Source organism: Podarcis melisellensis (genome assembly GCF_964234715.1).
Source record: "Podarcis melisellensis genome assembly, chromosome: 17".
NCBI classification, from domain to species: Eukaryota; Metazoa; Chordata; class Lepidosauria; order Squamata; family Lacertidae; genus Podarcis; species Podarcis melisellensis.
The window spans coordinates 29,480,461-29,502,100 of NC_138534.1; the positions used below are offsets into that span (position 1 = coordinate 29,480,461).

Genomic DNA, 21,640 nt, shown 5'->3' on the forward strand with positions numbered 1-21,640 from the left:
CCCCCGGCTTAATTTTGTGATCGGTTTTAATCTGCAATTAATTCTTTAAGGTGATTAGCCGCACTGATTATTTGATTAAAACGTGGAGCTCTGCCTATTAAGGTTTAGCCATGAAAATATTTGCTCAGATATTGCCAAAGAGTTTAAAGAGGCATGTGATTAAGAAGGGCATGGTGTTCTCTAAATATGTGAACCCACCTCCCCAATTTGATTCCCCCTCCTCATTTAAAAAATGAGGAGTATGCCACCTGCAGACATTGGAGTTGTCAGAAAGGTCCCTTATGAATTAGCACAAAGTATCCTATGCTGTTCTGGCTTTGCAAAAATGACAAGTTAATTAGCACACAGAAGCAAAGTTTGTGCACGTGTTTTAAATTTGTTTTTGGTTGTCGCAGTGGCGTAGCATGGGTTGTCAGCACCCAGGGCAAGGCAAGTAATTTGCGCCCCCTAACCCGTGGATTTGCGCCCCCTAACCCTAACCCCCAGATGTTGCGCCCGGTGCGGCTGGCCCCCCTGCACCCCCACGCTACGCCACTGGGTTGTCGTTTTGTTCAGGGCCCACTTGCTTCCACACAGGCCTCAAGTTTAGAGCTGCAAGCATTCCTCAGTAGCTCTATCAAAGCTTTACGTGATAATCAGTGAAGATCAATTTTAACAGGTGAGGAATTGAGAAGGTGGGGCCTTTGCACAGTCGGGCAGTACTGGGGTGGCGGCGCTTCAACATTGAAAAGAGGACACAGATTCGTAAATGCTCATGTAGATGTATAGATACAACTTTATTCATAATTGCTAGAATTTCAAAAAAAGTACAATACAGTGGTACCTCGGGTTAAGTACTTAATTCGTTCCGGAGGTCCGTTCTTAACCTGAAACTGTTCTTAACCTGAAGCACCACTTTAGCTAATGGGGCCTCCTGCTGCTGCCATGCCGCCGGAGCATGATTTTTGTTCTCATCCTGAAGCAAAGTTCTTAACCTGAAGTACTATTTCTGGGTTAGCGGAGTCTGTAACCTGAAGCATATGTAACCCGAGGTACCACTGTACATCTTGCCACAGTGGGAGAAAATAAGCAAGTGGTCTGTGTGCCTTCTCATCTTGCTATTAAGGCACTAACTGTTGGTGGGAATCTTCAACACCACTTGTTCTTCCTTCTTACGGTTCTTTGTCTCTGAAACAAACTTGGGCCAGACACCAATTTGGCTATTATTATGATTTTACTTATTACATTTATTCATTGCTTACTCAAAAATGTCTCAAAGTGATGTACAGTTTTAAAAACATACATGATACAGGCTGTGTTCGAAATTCACAAGGTGCTATTGGCCACTTGCAACCGAGCAAAGATGCCCGGGCGCCAAGATGGCGCCTTACGTCTCTACTATCTGGAGGTGCATGCCTGAGGATCCTTGGATCTTGACTGTTTTCACACACTACTAACACATCCTGTAGAATTCTAGCCGTCATATTTTATTTGCACAATCACAACAAATTTCGGGAACCAAAAAGTCGTGTGGAAAAATACGACTTTTGAGCCGCCTAGCCCCCAAATGGCAACTAGGCCTTCCGTTTTGGCGACTGTAAGCCTGCTTTAAGGAGCCATTTGGCGCCTAGTTTATATACCTGAGTTTCTAACACTGGATACAGGATTTAAAATGCACAAAAATATACAGAACATTAATTGACTGAGAGCGATAATAAAAAGGACAAATTGTACCGAACCATATGAAAAGTTGAACACCAATATGGGCTTCTCATTGTACCCTATGACCCCAGTTAAGAGCTAAGTGCCCGGGTGAACAGAAACATCTCCTCCCAGTCTCATTATTTCTCATATCCCCATTTTCTCCTCTCGTGCCATCGCATGCCTCTTGCCTCAGTGAGCAACCTGGCTACCGAATTCTGTGCCAGTGGATGTTTCCGGACGGAAGCTTTTTCCTTCATATTTTCTCCCTTTCCTAATGTTTTATTTCTCTCTTCTCTCTCCTTTGCTTGTCAGACTGTTGTTGTTTTTGGGGGTGGTTTTTTTTGCAGTTGACACCATCAACAGAAACAGAGCATCTGGGTCCTAGCAGACTTGCTCTTGCAAGGGCTGTTGTTTCAATGTCCAAGCTATATACCGTCACAGTAGTTGGAAAAAAATAGCGTTTTGTGTGCTTGTGTTCTTCAGACACTTAATTTTGACTGCATAATCCTGTGTGCGTCCACTTAGAAGAAAGCCCCCTGAATTCAGTGGGACTTACAGAAGATTAGGGCCCTATTACTGGCATTTTCTCCCTGTAGCAAAGTAATTCTGTCCATAAGGTTAATGCTGTAAAGTGGCACCTCTAAAGTAGCTAATGAACCCTTTTGCCCATCTCCACTCCACAGTATATTTTCCACTGGAGATGTTGTGGTTTTATATACAGCAATGCAGATTTTAATATGTGTGATAGGCTTCATAACCATGTTTATGATGCTGGAGGACTGCAAAAAGAGATGTCATCTGTACCATCATTTTTTCAGGATAGCGTGATCATCTGCAAACCTACCTCCCGTGTACTTACCATACGTAGACCACTTTCCGCTCCTCCCATATAAACTGTGGTTTTGTCTCAAATGACACGGTTGCTGGAGTGACAGCCTCGCCCCATTCCGGAGGTGATGATTTCTTTGTCATGAGCAAATGGCTTGGAACAAATCCTGAAAAGGTTTGTCAGGAGAGCTGCAGGATTATCGTAGCCAATCATTACAGAGAGATTTGGTTATTTGCAGCTTGGCTAATGGGATGTGTGTGTTTTTACATTAATATATTAATGCAAATCACTTTACTCCGATTGGTTACGTCTCACTGAGGAGCTTTACTGCAACACTCAGAATGCTGTTGAGAATTCCGGTCGCTCAAGCAGTTGGGGAAATGGCTCAGGAAGTCCGGGCTGCCTCACTCCTCTTTTCTAAAACATACTCTTGGGTTTGGGGAATGGCACTCACACCTGATTCAGGAAGTGGTTACAGAAAATGGAAGAAAGGAAGCATTGCATTTTCTCTAGGGGGCTTCGTTTGGTCCAAATTGAGTACAGTAGTACCTTGGGTTACATAGGCTTCAGGTTACAGACTCTTCTAACCCAGAAATAGTACCTTGGGTTAAGAACTTTGCTTCAGGATGAGAACAGAAATTGCTTGGCAGCGGCGCAGTGGCAACGGGAGGCCCCATTAGCTAAAGTGGTACCTCAGGTTAAGAACAGTTTCAGGTTAAGAACGGACCTCCGGAATGAATTAAGTTCTTAACCCGAGGTACCACTGTCTACATTTCCAGAGTTAACACTAAATACATTACTTCTTGTAAATGAGCCACCGTAGCTGGTAGAGGGCCGTGAAAATTTGTGTCCCAGGCTTTTTAGACTTGTCTACCCATGTGCTCAGGGATGCAGGTGGTGCTGTGGGTTAAACCACAGAGCCTAGGACTTGCCGATCCGAAGGTTGGCGGTTCAAATCCCCGCGATGGGGTGAGCTCCCGTTCTTCGGTCCCAGCTCCTGCCAACCTAGAAGTTCAAAAGCACGTCAAAGTGCAAGTAGATAAATAGGTACCGCTCCGGTGGGAAGGTAAACGGCATTTCCGTGCGCTGCTCTGGTTCACCAGAAGCGGCTTAGCCATGCTGGCCACATGACCCGGAAGCTATCTGTGGACAAATGCCGGCTCCCTTGGCCAGTAAAGCGAGGTGAGCGCCGCAACCCCAGAGTCGGCCACGACTGGACCTAATGGTCAGGGATCCCTTTACCTTTATCTTTACTACCCATGTGCTCTCTGAAACCAAAGGGGCGGCACATTGGTTGCCAGATGTGAAATACATTGGCATTGTTTCCAGCTCTCCCATCCCACTCAACACTTTGTAGCCCAAAGCAGCACACAGGGGCGTAGCTAGCTGCTCCAGCACCCGGAGCGGTGTGGGTGGGGTGAGCCGCCCATAGGGGTGGCGTAGTGAGCTGCCCACGGAGTTCGCCTGGTGGATGCAAGCCCCACGCTGCTGTTTCAGGCAGCGCGGGGCCCTGAGCCACCACATCACTCCCAGCAGAGATGCGTGGCTCCTGCGTGCTACAGGCAGTAAGTGTCGACCCCCGCAGTGTGCCATTTTGTCACCCCCCTCAAGGATGACACCTGGGGCGGACCTCCACCCCACCCCTCTTCCTATGCCCCTGGCAGCACGCATGTGTTTGGTTAAATGTCCTCTTGCCTGCTTTGAGCCTCAGTTCCCTCCCTGGCCTCTGTGTTGCAACTGACCACGTCTGGCTTCCAGAGGGCAACACCACACAGTTCCTTGATAAGAACATAATTCCTCATGGACCCTTTGCTCAAGTTATCCTGCGTGACGCACAAGTATGTGTCAAAAAGGCAGGCTGGCAATGTTTGTGATTGTTTAACTGCGAGCTTCTAATACGCATCTGGGGGGCCACTGTGAGAATGGGATATTGGCCTACATGGGTCATTCCCTGAAGCCAGCAGGGCTCGTCTTACGTTCTAGTTGAATTTGCAAATTGTAGCAAACCGGTTTTCCTGTAATTTCCCGCAATGAAATACAGTAATCCTAATAAATTATAGTAAAATGTTACACCAGTAACTGCATTTTTAATTAATGCTGAAATATTTTAGTCGATGAATGGGTGCAATTAAAAAAGATGAAAGGCAAAACATTTGTTTTGATTGTGGTTTTAGTAGCTGCTATTTTTTCTTCCTTCTTCTGTATTTCCTTTGTGAACCACCAAGTGAAACCATATTATGGAGCGACTATAAACAGTCAGTATGCAAATAAATAACGTAGTTCCTGTTTTACTTCCCATTAAGTTGTGTTCCACAGTCAGGCTTCCTTTGCCCCGCTTAAATTATCTGGCTGAGATTCTCTCACATACAGATTAGTAATGTTCACTTTTTGCTGCTTATTAATTGAGATCCATTTGTAGCAGTTGGATTACCCTGATGTTCTTGTTTTAAATCACAAAATTGGCAGGGGTTTCTCCCCTTTGTGCTAACAACATTTAAGTTTTGTGCCAAGACAACTGCATCCTGTATAGCCTTTATAATTATGCAAAATTGTTTTTGTGTACGCTTTACAACTCTGCATACTGTACTCTGGTTTGGTTACTTATGAGGAGAAGCATGGAGCTTTACGTGGCTCACAGTATGGCCTAGTTCTCGAGTCGCACGATGCCATAGTTAAAAGCAAACCATGGTTTACTGTGACTGCAAAGCATGCTGGTACATGCTACTGACAAATTCTTGTGCTTATCTGCTGCTCCTTCTGCTGTTGTCATCTTTTATTGTCAAAACCCAGGATCACGGTCTGTTTCTCCCCAAACAAACTGCAAATGCTAAGACAAGAACAAACTTTGGTTACCACTCATGAGAGAGAAACAAATCATGAGCCTGGGTTTGGACACGACAAGCCAACATCTGGCTTGTTTCCTGATGGCGCAGCAGCTGGAGAAGAGCCCAGTGAGAATTTTTCAGCAGCTTGCCCTAGCATGTTTCTCATTTATAGTAAACCATAATTTATAGTAAACCATAAACTATGGTTTATTGTGAGATGCGAACAAGGCTAATTCAAGTATATTTTTGTGAAGTCATGAAGGAAAGATACTTGAGTGTGAGAGTGTTATTTTTTAATAAGAAGATAGCTGATATTCTATGCTCAGTACAGTGATACCTCAGGTTAAGTACTTAATTCGTTCCGGAGGTCCGTTTTTAACCTGAAACTGTTCTTAACCTGAGGTACCACTTTAGCTAATGGGGCCTCCTGCTGCTGCCACACCGCCGGAGCCCGATTTCTGTTCTCATCCTGAAATTGTGTACAGTGGTACCTCGGGTTAAGTACTTAATTTGTTCTGGAGGTCCGTTCTTAACCTGAAACTGTTCTTAACCTGAAGCACTATTTCTGGGTTAGCGGAGTCTGTAACCTGAAGCGTATGTAACCTGAAGCGTATGTAACCCGAGGTACCACTGTATTGTCTTTAGCAGTTTTCCCCTTTGCTCCTGCAAAGTGCTTGAATATACATTGCCTTGACTATCCTGAATTTTGTGTGCACATGTATGCATAGCGGGGGTGGGGGGGACGACACCTATATTGTAAAAAAATATTCAGAGCCGGAATAGACATCATATAAAAGCAGCAGACAAGCATGGTGAGCTTGCTTTCATTTGCAAATCCATAAAAGGCTCAATTACAGCGTGCCATCATTGATTGTGTGTGCGTTGCTGTGTTACTGGTATTAACGCACCGGAACTTCTCCTCCTTGCTTTTATTTGGTTTTTGCTTTACGATGACAAGGAATAAAATTAACTCTCGTTAATCATGAATGTCGGCTGCAAAAATCATATCCAGACGGTAGATCTTGATTTTTATTTTTATTTTGAGAAAAGCTTACTGTAGCTATTCTGCTACAAGCTGCTGAGGTGGACTCATCTTCAGCCATAGCTGGAATGAGACTGCAGTCCTTTCTCCAGTTTCATAATGCTCAGAATGCTTCCATTTACATCACTGTGTGCAATGCAGGGCAACGGGCGGCTGCTGCTGCTGCTGCCGCCACCGCCAGGAAATTTGAAACTATTCTGAAATCCAGTTGACTTAGAACGGCAGCAATTGAATTAAGCTTGCATCCTTATTAGATAAACTGATGATCTGTGTGTTTTCATTGACCAATGGGTAACTGCTGGAGCTACAGTAATCTCTGTGAGTAGTAGCCTCTGTTCAACAAAATTATATCTTATTTGTTCAGGGAGATGATAGGGATTTAGGGACACGCGCAAACTCATGCACCCACAAACGTGTGTGTAAAAGAGCACTCTCATTTTCTGCGGGGGGAGGTCTATGAATGTGCTTTGCTTCCCGAGCTAGTTTCAGGCATTCAGCCGACAGTCTCCTTTTGGCTTTTTAACGTGTGACATATAGATCATATTTATTCCAATGCTCAATTAAGTTTTTGGATTCTTAATAGCCCCCGTCATCAGGAAAGACGCCAGCTGCTTCCAGGCTATATTCGCTGCGCTGGCTCAGCTTTCTCATGCAGTCTTATACCTCAAGGCATAAATATGTTTACCAGAAAGAAATAAAACTTAAGTTGGGAGGGGGAAGAGATAGACGGCAAAAGGCTTTACCTGGGGGGCGGGAAGGGAGATTTACCCGGTTCCTTTTCGATATGCATGATTTCTCTGGTTTTCTTCCATGGAGTGGCACCTAAAATGTTGTAGCTGTGTTCCTTTTACTGGTCTTGTTTGTGAGGCAGTTATATTGGGCTGTCGGGCCGGGGAGGGTGGGTGAGTGGAGGATTGACGTGATATGCTCCTTGTTGAACAAGACATGATGCTATGTGGCTTGATGGGAACGTGGGAGGAGTTTCTCTTAAAGAGCTTGGAACACTTTTTTAAAAAGCTTTTGTACCTGAATAGAATGAGGCGCTCTTAGATGGGGAGCAGAGGACTTTTAAAGAAGAGAGCGGGCAGACTTTGAAAGAATAATCGCATTACCGCTAGCACAGCGAAGCCAGAGCACAGCTTTAATCCTCCCATAAGTTCATTTGCAAGTGAAATTAGAAATTGAAAGTGAGGCTGGCTTATTGCTCCTGATTGACAAGTGGTAAACTCTCCATTTTTTTAAAAAAATGTTACCATACATTTCAGCTATCGGTAATTATATCAGTGCTAACACTTGCTTGGTGTTGTCGAGTATTTCAGAGTGTTTCCTATTGTTATGTTATTCTTACAACTACCCTGTGAGGTGGTATTATTATTCCCATTTTGCGCTAGGGTGGGCTGATGGAATCAGGCTGCCGTGCAAGTTTGTGGATGAGCCGTGATCCAAATCTGGAGCTTTAATGATTCATAGCTCAGCCTCTCAAGATTATATTGAAGAGGCGTTGAAAAGTGCCGACTGGTAGGGTATCAAGTGGTATGAGTGGAAATCAGTCTCTGAATCTTACGACTTTGGTTTTGCGCTATCTCATATAATGCTTAAAGCAGCAGTTCTGAAATCTCATGGTTTTCTGGACCATTTAAAAATTGCCAGAGGGCTTGGCATTTAAAAATTGCCAGAGAGCTTGGCAGACCACTTAATACACTCCCCACCCCTTTAGCCCCATTGTCATAAAACAAAACAAAAACCCAGCTCTCTTATGGAATCAGAGCCCCTTTAATTGGTAAAAAGCTTTTTGGGAAATGGTTGATTGCACAAGCACCGTAATATTTAAATACAGCGGTACTTTGGGTTAAGAACTTAATTCGTTCTGGAGGTCCGTTCTTAACCTGAAACTTTTCTTAACCTGAAGCACCACTTTAGTTAATGGGGCCTCCTGCTGCTGCACAATTTCTGTTCTCATCCTGAAGCAAAGTTCTTAACCCGAGGTAGTATTTCTGGATTAGCGGAGTCCGTAATCTGAAGTGTCTATAACCTGAAGCGTCTGTAACCCGAGGTACCACTGTAATGGGAGCTAGGCCAGAACCCTTTTACCCTGCTTGATAAATCCAGTCCAGGTCAAAAGCCTATTGTCAGAATAAATAAGGCCAAGTAAAGTATTCTTGACTGCTCTTCCACAACCTTTCATAGACCACCTGGATGGACTGCCATTCCTACCATAGTTCCGTAAGCCACACTTTAGGAACCCAAAGATTGGGCTTAGGGATTCCATGGTTATTGTGAAGGACAGATTTAGATCTGCACTAGCCCTTGAAGCCTTACCTCTAGCCTGTGGTTTTCTCTTTTGGGGTTTCCTCATTTCCTAACAGCAGAAGACTAAACCACCCTGTTTCAGATACAGCTGGAATTTTTTTAATTGGCAGTGAAAATTCACCTGCAGCAGGCAGGATGCAAAATTATATGACTGCCCGAGTGGCCATTGTCTCACCACCAGTGATTGTGTCAATGTGACCTCAGGTCCACTTGAATTGTTTCCTAAGCAACAATTGTTCGGTTGTCCTATAGCAGCTATTGGACACATGGCTCTGGGATAAGGCAAAGGAAGCCGCCTGTCAACAGCCTGCCAATCAGCACTTAGTGGCCTGGACCACCTGTCAACAGGCTGCCAATCAGCACTTAGTGGCCTGGACCACCTGTCAACAGGCTGCCAATCAGCACTTAGTGGCTTGGCCACTGAGCTATAAAGCAGGAATGCCCTACTTTAAATTTTGCCTCTGCTATAGCCCCACTAGGGCCTAGGTCTCACTAGTGTGGTAAACACAGGTGTTAAGCTGTACACATCTGACTGAAGGTTGAGGCATATGTGACTGAATAAGTACTGATCCATGCAATACATGAATTACAATATAAGTTATTTGCGCATTAAGCCAGATAGCAAGTGTGTCTAGACCAGCCTTCCTCAGCCTTGTGCGCTCTAGATTTTTTGGAATATAGCTTCCCAACCTCAGCCCTAGGTTGAGGGAAGCCTGGCCTGAAGTGGAACTCTTCTCCCCTGAAACTCATTCTTTGGCAAGCTGCTTCCTTCACTTGCAAATTTCCAGACCTGAGCCTGCAAGAGTTGGGGGAGAAATGTCTGGAATCCTGTTGGGTGGTGTTGGGAAGCATGTTGGAGGGACGGAAGGGGGAAAGACTTTTTGAAGAAAAGCAACGGAAGGGATTAGTGAGAAGATGGTGCTTTCTGAGTGTGTCTCAGACTGTGCCAGAGAGAGCCTCTACCTCACCCTAGACCCAGATTGGAGCTTGTGAGTGGAACAGGGGCATCCCTCTGTGGTTGCTGTGGGCATCAGAACTACTCAAGGTGCCATTGAAGAACCTCATGATGTTACAGACGAGAGCAAGGCCCCTCTTCTCCCACCTGGGGGAAGGTGAAGGGCAGTGGCAAGCACACATTTGGGCAAGCCACCTAGCCTCTCCTTAAGCCATTGTTCCATGGGTTACTGAGAAAGGACACCGAACATTTAAGAAGCATTATATGCCAGTGTAAAGATGATGCTGAGCAATCTAGAAACTGAATAGCAGTTTTCTGTCCTTTGAGCAATGCTTTGGTACTTTGCCGATCAAGAAAACATCCTTTAAACTTGCTACTCAGGAGAAGGACTCGGCAGCTTCTGTTTATAAACAATCGAAGCCATTATTGAATCCGAACAATGGGTGCTACTGAGTGCTGATCTCCTTTGGGAGATCTGCCTTGTTGGCTTGCTAAGTAGTTCAGTTTTCAGCCATCTGGAAGGGAAAAAAAGGTAAACCTACTATCCTAAGCAGCATTGGGGATAACTATGTCTTCTAACATTTATGGCACATAATACAAACCCAGCCAACCCCCAAAACAAAAACAAGTAACATTAAGTAGCGTGGTTCACATACCACCCTAAACAATGGTTCATTCATTTATCATTTTATTTGTATGCCGCCTTTCCATAATTAAAACAGTGCTCAAGGCGGCTCACAACATGACAAGATTTACATAATTGCCAACATAACAAAAGTCATAAACAATAAATAAAACACATCGAAAAGTACACAACCAAATGGAAAACAATTTTCACATAAATAATAAAATCTAAAACTGAGAGTTTTAGATGCGAGTGGCGCTGTGGGTTCAACCACAGAGCCTAGGACTTGCCGATCAGAAGGTCGGCGGTTCGAATCCCTGCGACGGGGTGAGCTCCTGTTACTCGGTCCCTGCTCCTGCCAACCTAGCAGTTTGAAAGCACGTCAAAGTGCAAGTAGATAAATAGGTACCGCTCTGGCGGGAAGGTAAACGGCTTTTCCGTGCGCTGCTCTGGTTTGCCAGAAGCGGCTTAATCATACTGGCCACATGACCCGGAAGCTGTACGCCGGCTCCCTCGGCCAACAAAGCGAGATGAGTGCCGCAAACCCAAAGTCGATCACGACTGGACCTAATGGTCAGGGGTCCCTTTACCTTTACCTTAAGAATACAGCATTAATATCAATCACAATTTAAAATGACATAGAGAAAAAAAAAGCAATTTAAAAACAAAACAAACAAAAATGGAGCCCTCTCTGCCTAGCAGCAGCGTCAGCAGTCCTTTATGGTGCCTGTCAGGTCCTGCCCCAAGCCAGGTGGAGAGAAGCAGGGCCGGGCCCTTCAGGCTCCCAGCAGGTCAGTCTTGGGCAGCAGCAGCAGTGGCAGCAGGTCAGTCCTGGTTTAAAGTAAACACTTTATATTTTGGGGCACACTGCTTAAAAGCCCCTGCAGTTTTGCTCTCCCACTCCTGCTGATGCTGCACAGGGAAGGAAAGAAGGGAGGCTTGTCATTATGTGGGAACCTAGCCTCGTGGTTTGTTTCTCTGCAAACAGCCAGGAGTGGAAGTCAAAAGTTGTTCATGGCCTTCTGCACGTGGTTTTTTCCAGCAGAAACAAAGCACCTGTCCAGTTCTTATGTAGTGACAACACAAACTGCGACTTGTTTCCTCCCCAGCGTGTCATCAACAGGAGCAGGGAAGGAGCAAAGTGTGAGGTGGTAGGTGTGGCTTCAGTCTCTTCCTGCTGGGTGTTTTTAAGAAGCGCCAGTGGTACAGAAGGGGATCTTTGTGTGGTGCAGGTGTGCATGGTGCTGGCAAGCAGGTGAGTGGATTTATTGAGCCAATTTAGCTTGAACGGTTTCCTTTGAAGTGTCTGGCTCTTGGGGGTTTTCAGCTGGTGAAGAGAATTCTTTGTCAGGCAATTCCTAGCCCCTCTCTCAGAACTGCAGCTCCCAGAAAGAGGTGATGGCAGACTGTTTGGAACTTTTAAAACTTGGAAGCCTGGCCTTCCAAAATGCAATGCTGTTCCAAACCCCAAAGCTGTATTAAAACCAAGCCCAGTAATAAGACTGAATGAGAAATGACATCATGCATGAGGGACCGAGATGGAACACTGTTTCCATGTAATAGGAATGCAGACAAAATATCGGTGCTGGAATTAAGTCCTTCTTATTCTGCTTATTTTTTTGCAGGCAGCCATGGAGGTAGCACTCTCCTTCCACACAACATCAACAACGAATTCCCGGAATATGGGGCTGTGGAGGAAGGTGCCAAAACTTCGGAAATTCCCTCTGAGGTTCACGAAGACGAACTAGTGTGTGTTACTGAAGGGCAGCCATGTGACCAGCTGCCTTCTGAGAACGGCAGACCTAGTGATAAGGTAGAGTTTTTCTCTGAGGGGTTACAAATGGCTCCCCAAGAGGAAGAAGTGTCAGAACAGTTTGGCAGGCCGAGTGAGACTATAGAAACCTCCCAAGATTTAGAATCTGAAAAGGCACTTGACAGGGAAAACGATGCTTTCGCTTCGGAGATGCATATGGAAAAAGAGAGGAAAGCTGGCAGTGGGGCTGAGGAGGCAGCCAGGGAGATGGTTCTTGCAGGCCAAGAAAAACCTCCAGAAATGCCTCTTCCATCTGCAGCAACAGCAGAGAGAAAATTGTATTGGATCGCAGAAGAAGACTCTATGGTCTTAACTGTGGAAATGCAGCCCGAGACCTTACGAACTGCTGGCGGTGCAACTGAGGAGGCCCACAAAATATGTGAAACCAGTTGCCATAAGGCTCTGGTCCAGCCAGAGGACAGAAAGGTGGGTGCTTCAGGAGTCCTTGGCGGTGCCTGGGCAGACTTTGAGCGGGAGTTTTCTGTGTTTGATTCAGACAAGGAAGAAAGAGCGCCCGAGAGGAGGATATCCAAAGAGGCGGCTGTGAGTAAACACGTGGAATTTCAAGGGGTAGAAATCCTTTGGATCCAAAAAGCAGAGGAGCAGAAGGAAACTGGACTCTCTGACACGGATAGTGTAGAAAGAAGATTCTCAAAACACCACACACCACCTGCAGTCTCATCAGAATTGGACTGTTTGCCGGAACGCTCCTGGAATGTATCCTGGGAAAACTTCAGGCCTTTAACTTCGCTGGCCGAAGGTGGAGAGGATGAAGTCTTCATAGTAGAGGAAAAGAAGAACTGGGCACTGGAGAGGAAATCTATGTCGGACAAGGACAGGTAAAAAAGAAAAAAGAATGAGAGAATGAGAAAGTCTCTAACTCTGTCTCTACAGATTTGGGAGGGAACACAGTCCATACTTAAAAGTGCTACTAGGCAACATGTTAGGTACAGTCGTAGCTTGGTTGTTGAACGGAATCCATTCCGGAAGTCCGTTTGACTTTGGAAAATGTTTCACAACCAAGGCGCGGCTTCCAATTGGCTGCAGGAGCTTCCTGCACTCAATCGTTTGGCTTTCAAAGAACATTCACAAACCAGAACACTCACTTCGGGTTTGCGGCATTCAGGAGTCAAAACGTTCAAGTCACAAGGTGTAATGGTTCTAGGGGTTGCTCGTGCGTAAATCGACGCCACACCTAGCTGGGTTACCTGGGTGAACCCTTTCTGTCCGGACAGCCACTCACCCGTGGGTGTCTCAATCGCTGGCAGAATCCGTCAGTGGGCGTTTCTTGAACTTCTTCCAGCAAAGAAGCTCTTTGACGCCTAGTGACCGCCTACTCTCCCTGCGCGGGTGTGGGCAACGGAGGACCCATGCTCTCCCCGCTGGTCTCCGGCGAGGAGTCATGGAGCCACCTCTCCGATTCCCCCATCTGCCCCCCTTCTCCACTGGTGCTACGATGAATTCCTTCCCCAGAAGATGGGCTGCTTCTCTCCCTCCTGGGACGCTCTCCAGAACCCCTCTGGAGCCCTCCCTCTCCCTCTGGCTCCGATGGCAGTTCCCTGACACAAGGCATTCGGGATCCAAGGTATGACTGTATTGGCTTCATAATGTTCTTGGGATGGTATCCTGTTGTTCAACACAAGGATTGTATTGATCAATACAAACAGTGTATACTGTTGTGCGTAAGGCAGGGCATGATACAAAACACCCACAACACCCCGTCCCCCTGCGGCAATAAAAGCAACCGCCAGAAAACCTTATCCTAAGCAGTTTTCTCAAAGTTTGATCTTAAAACATTTTTTGTTCAGGCAACCCTGTTCAGACGTGTTTTATCCAGGGCTTTTTTCAGCCACGATTTGATGGAGCTCAGTCCCAGCACCTCTCAGGTGGGCACCATTGCTATTATAAGAGAACAAGGGAGGTGTTCGTGGTGAGTTCCAACACCTCTTTTTCTAGAAAAATAGCACTGGTCTTACCTCTTTTTCGTTGCTGTTTGCTTTAATCATCCTTTGAATGCTTTTAAATACTTGTTATAACTGAGTATTTTAGTGATTTAATTTAAATTTTTGTAAACTGCTTAATTTTTGTTTTGTTTTGCAGTCAATACTGCTGAATAAATAACTAAAACAAATAACACCAAAGGGCACAATAACTGTGGGTGACCAGGAAATCCCTTGTTTCTTCAGTGGCTAAGGGCTGTAGGTTTAGGAGAATTAAGAACTGTTTATCAAGCTGCCTAAAACCATTCAGTGGGTGCAGCTTGCTGAGTCTCTAGAGGGAGAGAGGTTCCCGGTCTTTGTGCTACAACTACGTCTCAGGTGTTTGCCAAAGAAACTTTCAGTGGGCAAAGAACCCTGAACTAAGTTTCTCTGTAGAAGAGGCTTGCTTTGGCTGAAGCATTCCTGAAGCTATGGTAACTAGCTAGGAGGGGACTTAAGCATTACAGTGACCTGCTGCCATACAAATGCATATTTTTGCCCATTATTTATTTTCAACTACAACCACATAGTTAATCTTCAAACTGTGTGTTTAGCAATGGGAACAGCGCGAAACACTCTCCCCTTATTCCAATACCTGAAAGCTCATTATTTAACACAACTTTTTACAAACAACTGCCTCAAAACAACAACAAGTCTCCTTGTCATGTATTAACTGCACTAGAATGGTTTGTGCATTTTTTTAAAAAAAGGTTAACAGATCTTGCAGATATTTTTTTCTGAGCACTTCGGCTGTGAAACTCTGCACCCGCTCCCCCCCCCCCGCTTTCATTTCTTTGGATGCTTCTATCGTAGCAACAGGAAACCTTTACCAGCAAGCAGCAAACAAATTCTGGTTCAAAGCCAGTCACAAGCTGCTTTTTGAAATGCTAAATGAATGCATCTGGCGTCACTCCCTTTTGATTATTCAGGTTATTTCAAAGCTGGTCAGAATGTTCAGCCTGGCTTCCTGACTGCAGGCAAGCTATGAATGAGAATGAGAGTTTTGCAGGAAGGTGGGGGGTGAAGAGGGGGGAGACACTCCCCTCCCCATCACCTTGGTTTTACAACCAGCAGAAGGGGAAGTAGGGTCTAAGTGCAGACTGGGGGGTGGAGAAACTGGGTTATGAGGAGTTTGGATTTGATATCCCGCTTTATCACTACCCTAAGGAGTCTCAAAGCAGCTCAAAGATTGTTGGCCGCTTTGAGACTCCTTTGGGTAGTGATAAAGCGGGATATCAAATCCAAACTCTTCTTCTTCTCTTCTTTCCCTTCCTCCCCCACAACAAACACTCTGTGAGGTGAGTGAGGCTGAGAGACTTCAAAGAAGTGTGACTAGCCCAAGGTCACCCAGCAGCTGCATGCGGAGGAGCAGGGATCGAACCTGGTTCACCAGATTACGAGACTACCACTCTTAACCACTACACCACACTGGCTCTCTCATCTCATGAGTAGATGAAGCGTTGGAATAGCCACTGCTGAATGTGTGGGAAGGGAAATAGGTGAAACTGAGATACCTCTCAGTATCTTTGTCCTGAGACATATCTGTCGTTGGCAGAGACCACTTGGCTGGCATCTTGACAGCATTGATTGTCTCTGTTTGCTTGCCACCTGGTGTGTAAATATGCCAAGAGGAGTTTGAGTGAGTCCCATTGTGCATGTGCGCTCTCCTCTACCATGCACAGAGCTTTGGATAGGAACTGAGCGCTATTACCTTATTTAAATCATTCATACCTCACCCTTCATTAACCCCAGAGAGGCAAACAACATTACAAATGATACCATGAAACAATATTTCATTTAAATGCAGCTTAGTCTATTGTCTGGTTTTATATTCACAACACAACTGCACTTGCCAAATGAGAGGCACCACTGGAGTCAAAATGTTTGGCTGCAGAGCATCACAGCTCCATCCGTTTTGGTGCCACTCACACCAGAGAGGGGCAGCGTTCGAGATTCGGGCTGCCACTATTGAGAATGCCCTTCACGAGGCGACTTCTCACCTTCAGCTTGGCTAAGGTAGCTGGAGTTGTAGTCTGACAACAACTGGACTTGCAGGCTTGATGAGCACTGAACGAGGCAACCCCCTGAAACGCTGGCACCTCCCAGATCCTGTTGCTGTTGCTCCCATCACCACTACATTCCTGGACTTCCTCTGTCCCAGCCTTGCTATGATTTGGAATTTGAGGGGAGAAGGGCAAATCTCTGTTGTACCTTTATTCCACAGGCACATTAGGGGGTTCTCCTTCTATGAACCTATTTTGCTTTTTTAGAACAGCTCGCTTTAGCCGCTCCTAGTCCAGAGGCAAAACCAGTTTGCTGCTGCAGTTTGGATTCAGTTTCCTTTAACACTGTAAACTATGCAGCAGCAGTAGGCAACTTCTTTAGTTGTAGCTTGCATTCTGTCCTCATCTATATGGTAAGCAAGCAAATTAACTGTATAAACATGATGGAGGAATGAGTAATATGTGTTACTAACCCTTAGAAGCAGAATATAATCAAGTTTATTTTACTTTATTATTATTTTTTGCAGAATTTTTAAAATTAGTTTCCAATTACATTCCAATAGCAGCCTCATTATAACAATGCCAATTTATAATGCAATTATTAATACCAATCATTCAAATACCAAATTAGATAATTTAATTAAAGTGGCTAGATTTGATTGCTTTCTAATTTTCTTTATTTCTGCGTTCCAAAATCTTACTAGTTTCTATACTGCAATGTTAATAACTTCTATGTGTGTTGACTCATTAAATGATTTATAAAAGTGAGGGACTCAAAACTATATCATTGTTCTTTCCTGTGGGTAGCACTTATTCTGTCCATGGTGTTTCTTCCTGTGCTTGTAAGGCATTATATCTTTCTCCCCCCGCCCGCCCCCGGCTTGTTGCCGTTATCCATCATTCCTTGGGCGGAGCTGATATCCCATTGTTATAATGAAGTTTAGTTTAAACTGTTTGAACAACTAACCTCCTGGATCAAACGGCAGCTGCTATATCAAATATTATTTGGTTGGCTACATGCCTCTCAACAGTGTGTGGCTAGTCCTTTATCTGAAAAGGTAATCACCTGGGCCAGATGCAATTCCTCACAAGAGTAGTTCTTAAAATTAAATTTATTCATGAAAGGACAGAATTTATATAGAATCACTAGAACGCCTTATTGCATGGTTAGGCAAACTAAGGCCCGGGGGCCGTATCTGGCCCAATCGCCTTCTAAATCTGGCCCGCGGACAGTCCGGGAATCAGCATGTTTTTACATGAGTAGAATGTGTCCTTTTATTTAAAATGCATCTCTGGGTTATTTGTGGGGCATAGGAGTTTGTTCATTATTTCCCCCCAAAAATATAGTCCAGCACCCCACAAGGTCTGAGGGACAGTGGACCGGCCCCCTGCTGAAAAAGTTTGCTGACCCCTGGGCTGGTACAGACAGAATGATCCTGACTCAGTTACATGAAGACAATGAATCCCCCCTTCTCTTCTCCTGCTGGTCTGAAGTGTGGTAAAATGTTACACTGGCATCCATGTTGACCACAGTTAGGTCCCCTCTTAACCAGGATTTCCATCATAGCTAAAAAAAGAACACTGGTTTGCATTATCTACCTTTAACCTACTTAAACCATGCAACCCTTAACCATTAGTAAACGTTGTGAAGGAAGAGTGGGGGACTGTTCATAGCAGAGAGGAAAAAATAAATATTCTCCGCTGTCCTGCTGTTTTTACCATTCTTACAGGTCAAACTACATGTGGCATTCATTAGTCAGTGAAACCAATGGGACCTTTTTTGACAATACAAATGACAGGTGCAAGAGACCAGTTCCGATCAGGCGGGATGCAAAGGGCCAAAGCCCCGCTGCTTCCCATGCTAAGGTTTCTGTTATGTACTGAAGTTCTCACCCTGGGCCAGCAGGGGGATACTGTAGATAGTTATGCAAATAAGGGATTGAAAGTGACGTTCAGTGATTGGATAGTTTTAGAAAATTGTTACAGTTACGTTGTACTGGAGCTCTATATAAGCAGGCTGACTGAACCCTTCAGTTCTGTTCTGGCCTGTGAATAAACAAGAGCTGTTTGAAGAATCGCTGTGTCGTCTGATATGTTCACCCACAACTTAACAGTTTCAATGTGAAACAGCCCCGCCTTCCATATATACATCCCAAGCAAATAGAATTATGTGCCTAATGTCATGTGCAGTTCGTCTCTATAAGACCAGGAGTTCAATGCTTCTGTGTTGGGGCCTAGTGCTGTTTTAGTCAGAGATATTAAGGCTCTGAAAGCTAGTGGATTATGGGTTTCTAAAGCAAAATCCAGTGCCAAAAGCAGATTTTGAAGGATTATCTAAATATTCTTACTATTCTGCTACCCCACCCCATCCTGAGCCATAGTCATTTGACCAAATTGCTTGGTTTACTAACAGGTATTTATGGTTTTCATCAAACAGGATTCCTCTTCTCTCTCATCTTAATGGAACAATACAAGGACTGGGTTAGAAGGAAGCTGGTCTGGCGTTATGTAGAACGTCAGTTATAATCTTTGCCGCTTTCAGATTGACTTTGAATGTGACAGTTATTTTGATATGAGCAGCCTTGTTGTACTGAGGAATACAGTACAGTTTTCAAATTGGTGGATTCACAAAGCCATTTGATTCAAAATGGCATTCAGTTGTATCTAGACTTAGCTAGAAATCTGCTTCTTGATCTCAGGAACCAACTTCTTGTAAAATTGGGTTCCAATATCTTAAAAAGTGTCCAAATGCATGGTGAACAAACAAACAAAAATTTCCAAAATATATAGCAGATGGAGATATCAGCAAGCACAATCATTCTTTGCTTCCCATTTGTTCATCTCTTCCTAAATACCGTATTGGCCCGAATACAAGCTGTGCCCAGATATAAGCCGTACCTTCAAAATTGGAGGGGGGCGGGAAGAAAAAAAGAAAACATACCCGAATATAAGCCACTCCATTCCTGGCGCTGTTTGCTGCGTGCTCCTGGTTGCATACCGTAAGGTCGTGAATATCAGCCACACTTTAACTTTTCACGGTCAGAATTTGGGGGAAAAGTGAGGCTTATATTCAGGCCAGTACGGCAGAACTTTTGAACTCGCATGCAAACAAACCACTTTAGCACTGTGCTCAAACCCCGCATGCTAGAGGCATCATTGCTTGTGGTATTCACACCCATCCCACTCTTGTCTCCATCCATAGGTTATATAGAGCTTCAACATCACAGAATCATAGAACTGGAAGGGACCATGAGGGTCATTTAGTTCAACCCCTTATAATGCAGGAATCTTTTGCTCGAACCCATGTCCCTGAGATTAAGAGTCTGATGCTCTACCAACTGAGCAAAGCCAAGCCTGCGGGTTAATTATTTTATTTTATTTTATAGTTTTTTTATTGTTAAAAAGAATCCTGCACCATGATAATGTTACAACATATTAAAATTATAAAATAAGAAACAAGCAATATTAAAATAATAGTAAGGTAAAGGTACCCCTGTTAGGTCCAGTCGTGGCCGATTCCGGGGTTGCGGTGCTCATCTCGCTTTACTGGCTGAGGGAGCTGGCGTACAGCTTCCGGGTCATGTGGCCAGCATGACTAAGCCACTTCTGGCGAACCAGACCAGCGCACGGAAACGCCGTTTACCTTCCCGCCGGAGCGGTACCTATTTATCTACTTGCACTTGACGTGCTTTCAAACTGCTAGGTTGACAGGAGCAGGGACTGAGCAACGGGAGCTCACCCCGTCACGGGGATTCGAACCGCCAACCTTCTGATCAGTAAGTCCTAGGCTCTGTGGTTTAATCCACAGCGCCACCCGCGTCCCATTAAAATGATAGCAGACAATAAAACCATTTATTACAATGTAGTCCTTTTTTTGTTTTACAAAGTTTTAGGATTCTTCTAAAAACAAATAAACGGGATCACACTTATCTCTCCATGGAAGTTATTACACGGATGGGGAGAAATGTCTAGGGAAAGGAAGCCTGTGTTTTGCCACCTTCAACTCTCTGAATAGCCATTGTCTGTCCTTTTGTTCTGTGACTTGGCTGCGATGTTTGGAGAACAGACCCAGAAGCTTCAGAATCTCCAAAAGCTAATCTGGAGTAGGGACACAAAGTGTGTCTTTTCTACGAACACAATGAGCTGATGTTCTTTCTTAGTACACATCATAATGTGCAAGCCACTTTTGTTTCTACTCGAGTACAGGGACCGGGGGGGGGGGGTGGAGGGAGCCAGAGGGAAAGACAAGGGTGTCTGTTCTTCATTAACACAATTGAAACCAGACATGTAAACATTGGTACCTGGTCATCAAAAGGAAAGGCTAGTTATGTGTGTATGTGTGCACATGAAACATCCGCAGAAGATCTGAGTGTGCCCACATGAAAACCTTAAAGCAGAAACTGAAGAGGCTGTCTTTGGTTTTGAATCCTAGGCTCATGGAGGAGGAAGAGGACGACGACGACGAAGCCATCAGTGGAAGAGTGGAAGATGTCCTTGGGCAACCGCACTCCGAAGTCTCAACAGATGTGTACAGCTCCCAGTTTGAAAGCATTCTGGACAATGCCTCTTTATATTATAGCGCAGAGTCTCTGGAAACTTTATATTCTGAGCCGGATAGCTACTTCAGCTTCGAAATGCCGCTCACTCCCATGATCCAGCAACGTATCAAAGAAGACGCTCAATTTTTAGAAAGGACTCCTGATGGGGCAATAAGAAAAGGCCACAGTGACGGGATTGCCAATGGACTAGGAGATGTGAAGGAGACGGACATCACAGAAGCTTGTCATTTAGAAAGGTAACTAAGAAATGGCTTCCGTATTACATTTGCTGTTGCTTTTGCACTGATGATGAGCTTTTTAATCCTCACGGGTAGAAGAAAGCGTTAGCTGAGTGGCACATCACAAAAAAGTGTGTGTGTTTAATTAGTTGCTAGTAAAATGGACCTTAGTGTGAGAAGAGTCTCTATGCTGCAGAGACCTCTGAGTGGCTGTTTGTTCTCTGTGCACAGAGCCATACAGTGCCACTGGGTGTTCTGCTTTCTGAAGGCCAGGCCGCTCAATGATAGAGGCATGTTTACGTGCACTCTCTGTGGACGAGGTTTTTGAGCAGGCTTCCTCAACCTCGGCCCTCCAGATGTTTTTGGCCTACAACTCCCATTATCCCTAGCTAGCAGGACCAGTGGTCAGGGATGATGGGAATTGTAGTCTCAAAACATTTGGAGGGCCGAGGTTGAGGAAGACTGTTTTTGAGCCTCTCTTTATCTGCACATTGTTCTTGGTTAAGCTAACAGTAGGACCAAATCTTGGAGACATTGGCTCTTTTTAATACCTGGATGGACATGCAGTATGTTCAGTCAACTGCTTGGAACTTAAATACTGTATGTGCTATTAGCAAGAACCTATTTTGCCTGGTATACGAAGTAGACGGGATAAGCCTTGGTCCCGGTTTCGGTGAATCCCTTCTACCTGTGGCAAAATTTTAAAAGAAGTGGATTACTCTCTCCATGACTTTGCCAGTTTCCCATAAGCATGGAGATTTTGATGTTGGGAAATGTACAAACTTATGACCTTCCCTAT

The 21,640-nt window shown here is 44.8% G+C and overlaps 1 protein-coding gene and 1 long non-coding RNA gene across 4 annotated transcripts in view; one reads left to right on the forward strand and one right to left on the reverse strand.

The window, feature by feature from the left end:
• Positions 1 to 21,640, forward strand: part of PSD3 (pleckstrin and Sec7 domain containing 3) — a 143,783-nt gene that overhangs the window by 12,237 nt on the left and 109,906 nt on the right. For 2 of the 3 annotated variants that reach the window (XM_081893885.1, XM_081893883.1), the window contains exons 3-4: positions 11,895 to 12,921; positions 20,497 to 20,859. In XM_081893885.1, the coding sequence (XP_081750011.1) occupies positions 11,895 to 12,921; positions 20,497 to 20,859 (1,390 nt within the window). Of the gene's footprint in view, positions 1 to 6,651; positions 6,698 to 11,894; positions 12,922 to 20,496; positions 20,860 to 21,640 lie in introns of those variants that run through there. The other variant, XM_081893884.1, reaches the window with a different exon arrangement.
• Positions 1,021 to 9,594, reverse strand: LOC309360378. Its single transcript, XR_014164076.1, has 3 exons — positions 8,699 to 9,594; positions 2,543 to 2,678; positions 1,021 to 1,177 (listed from the first exon to the last, which is right to left on the reverse strand). It is a non-coding gene; the product is annotated as an uncharacterized lncRNA (long non-coding RNA).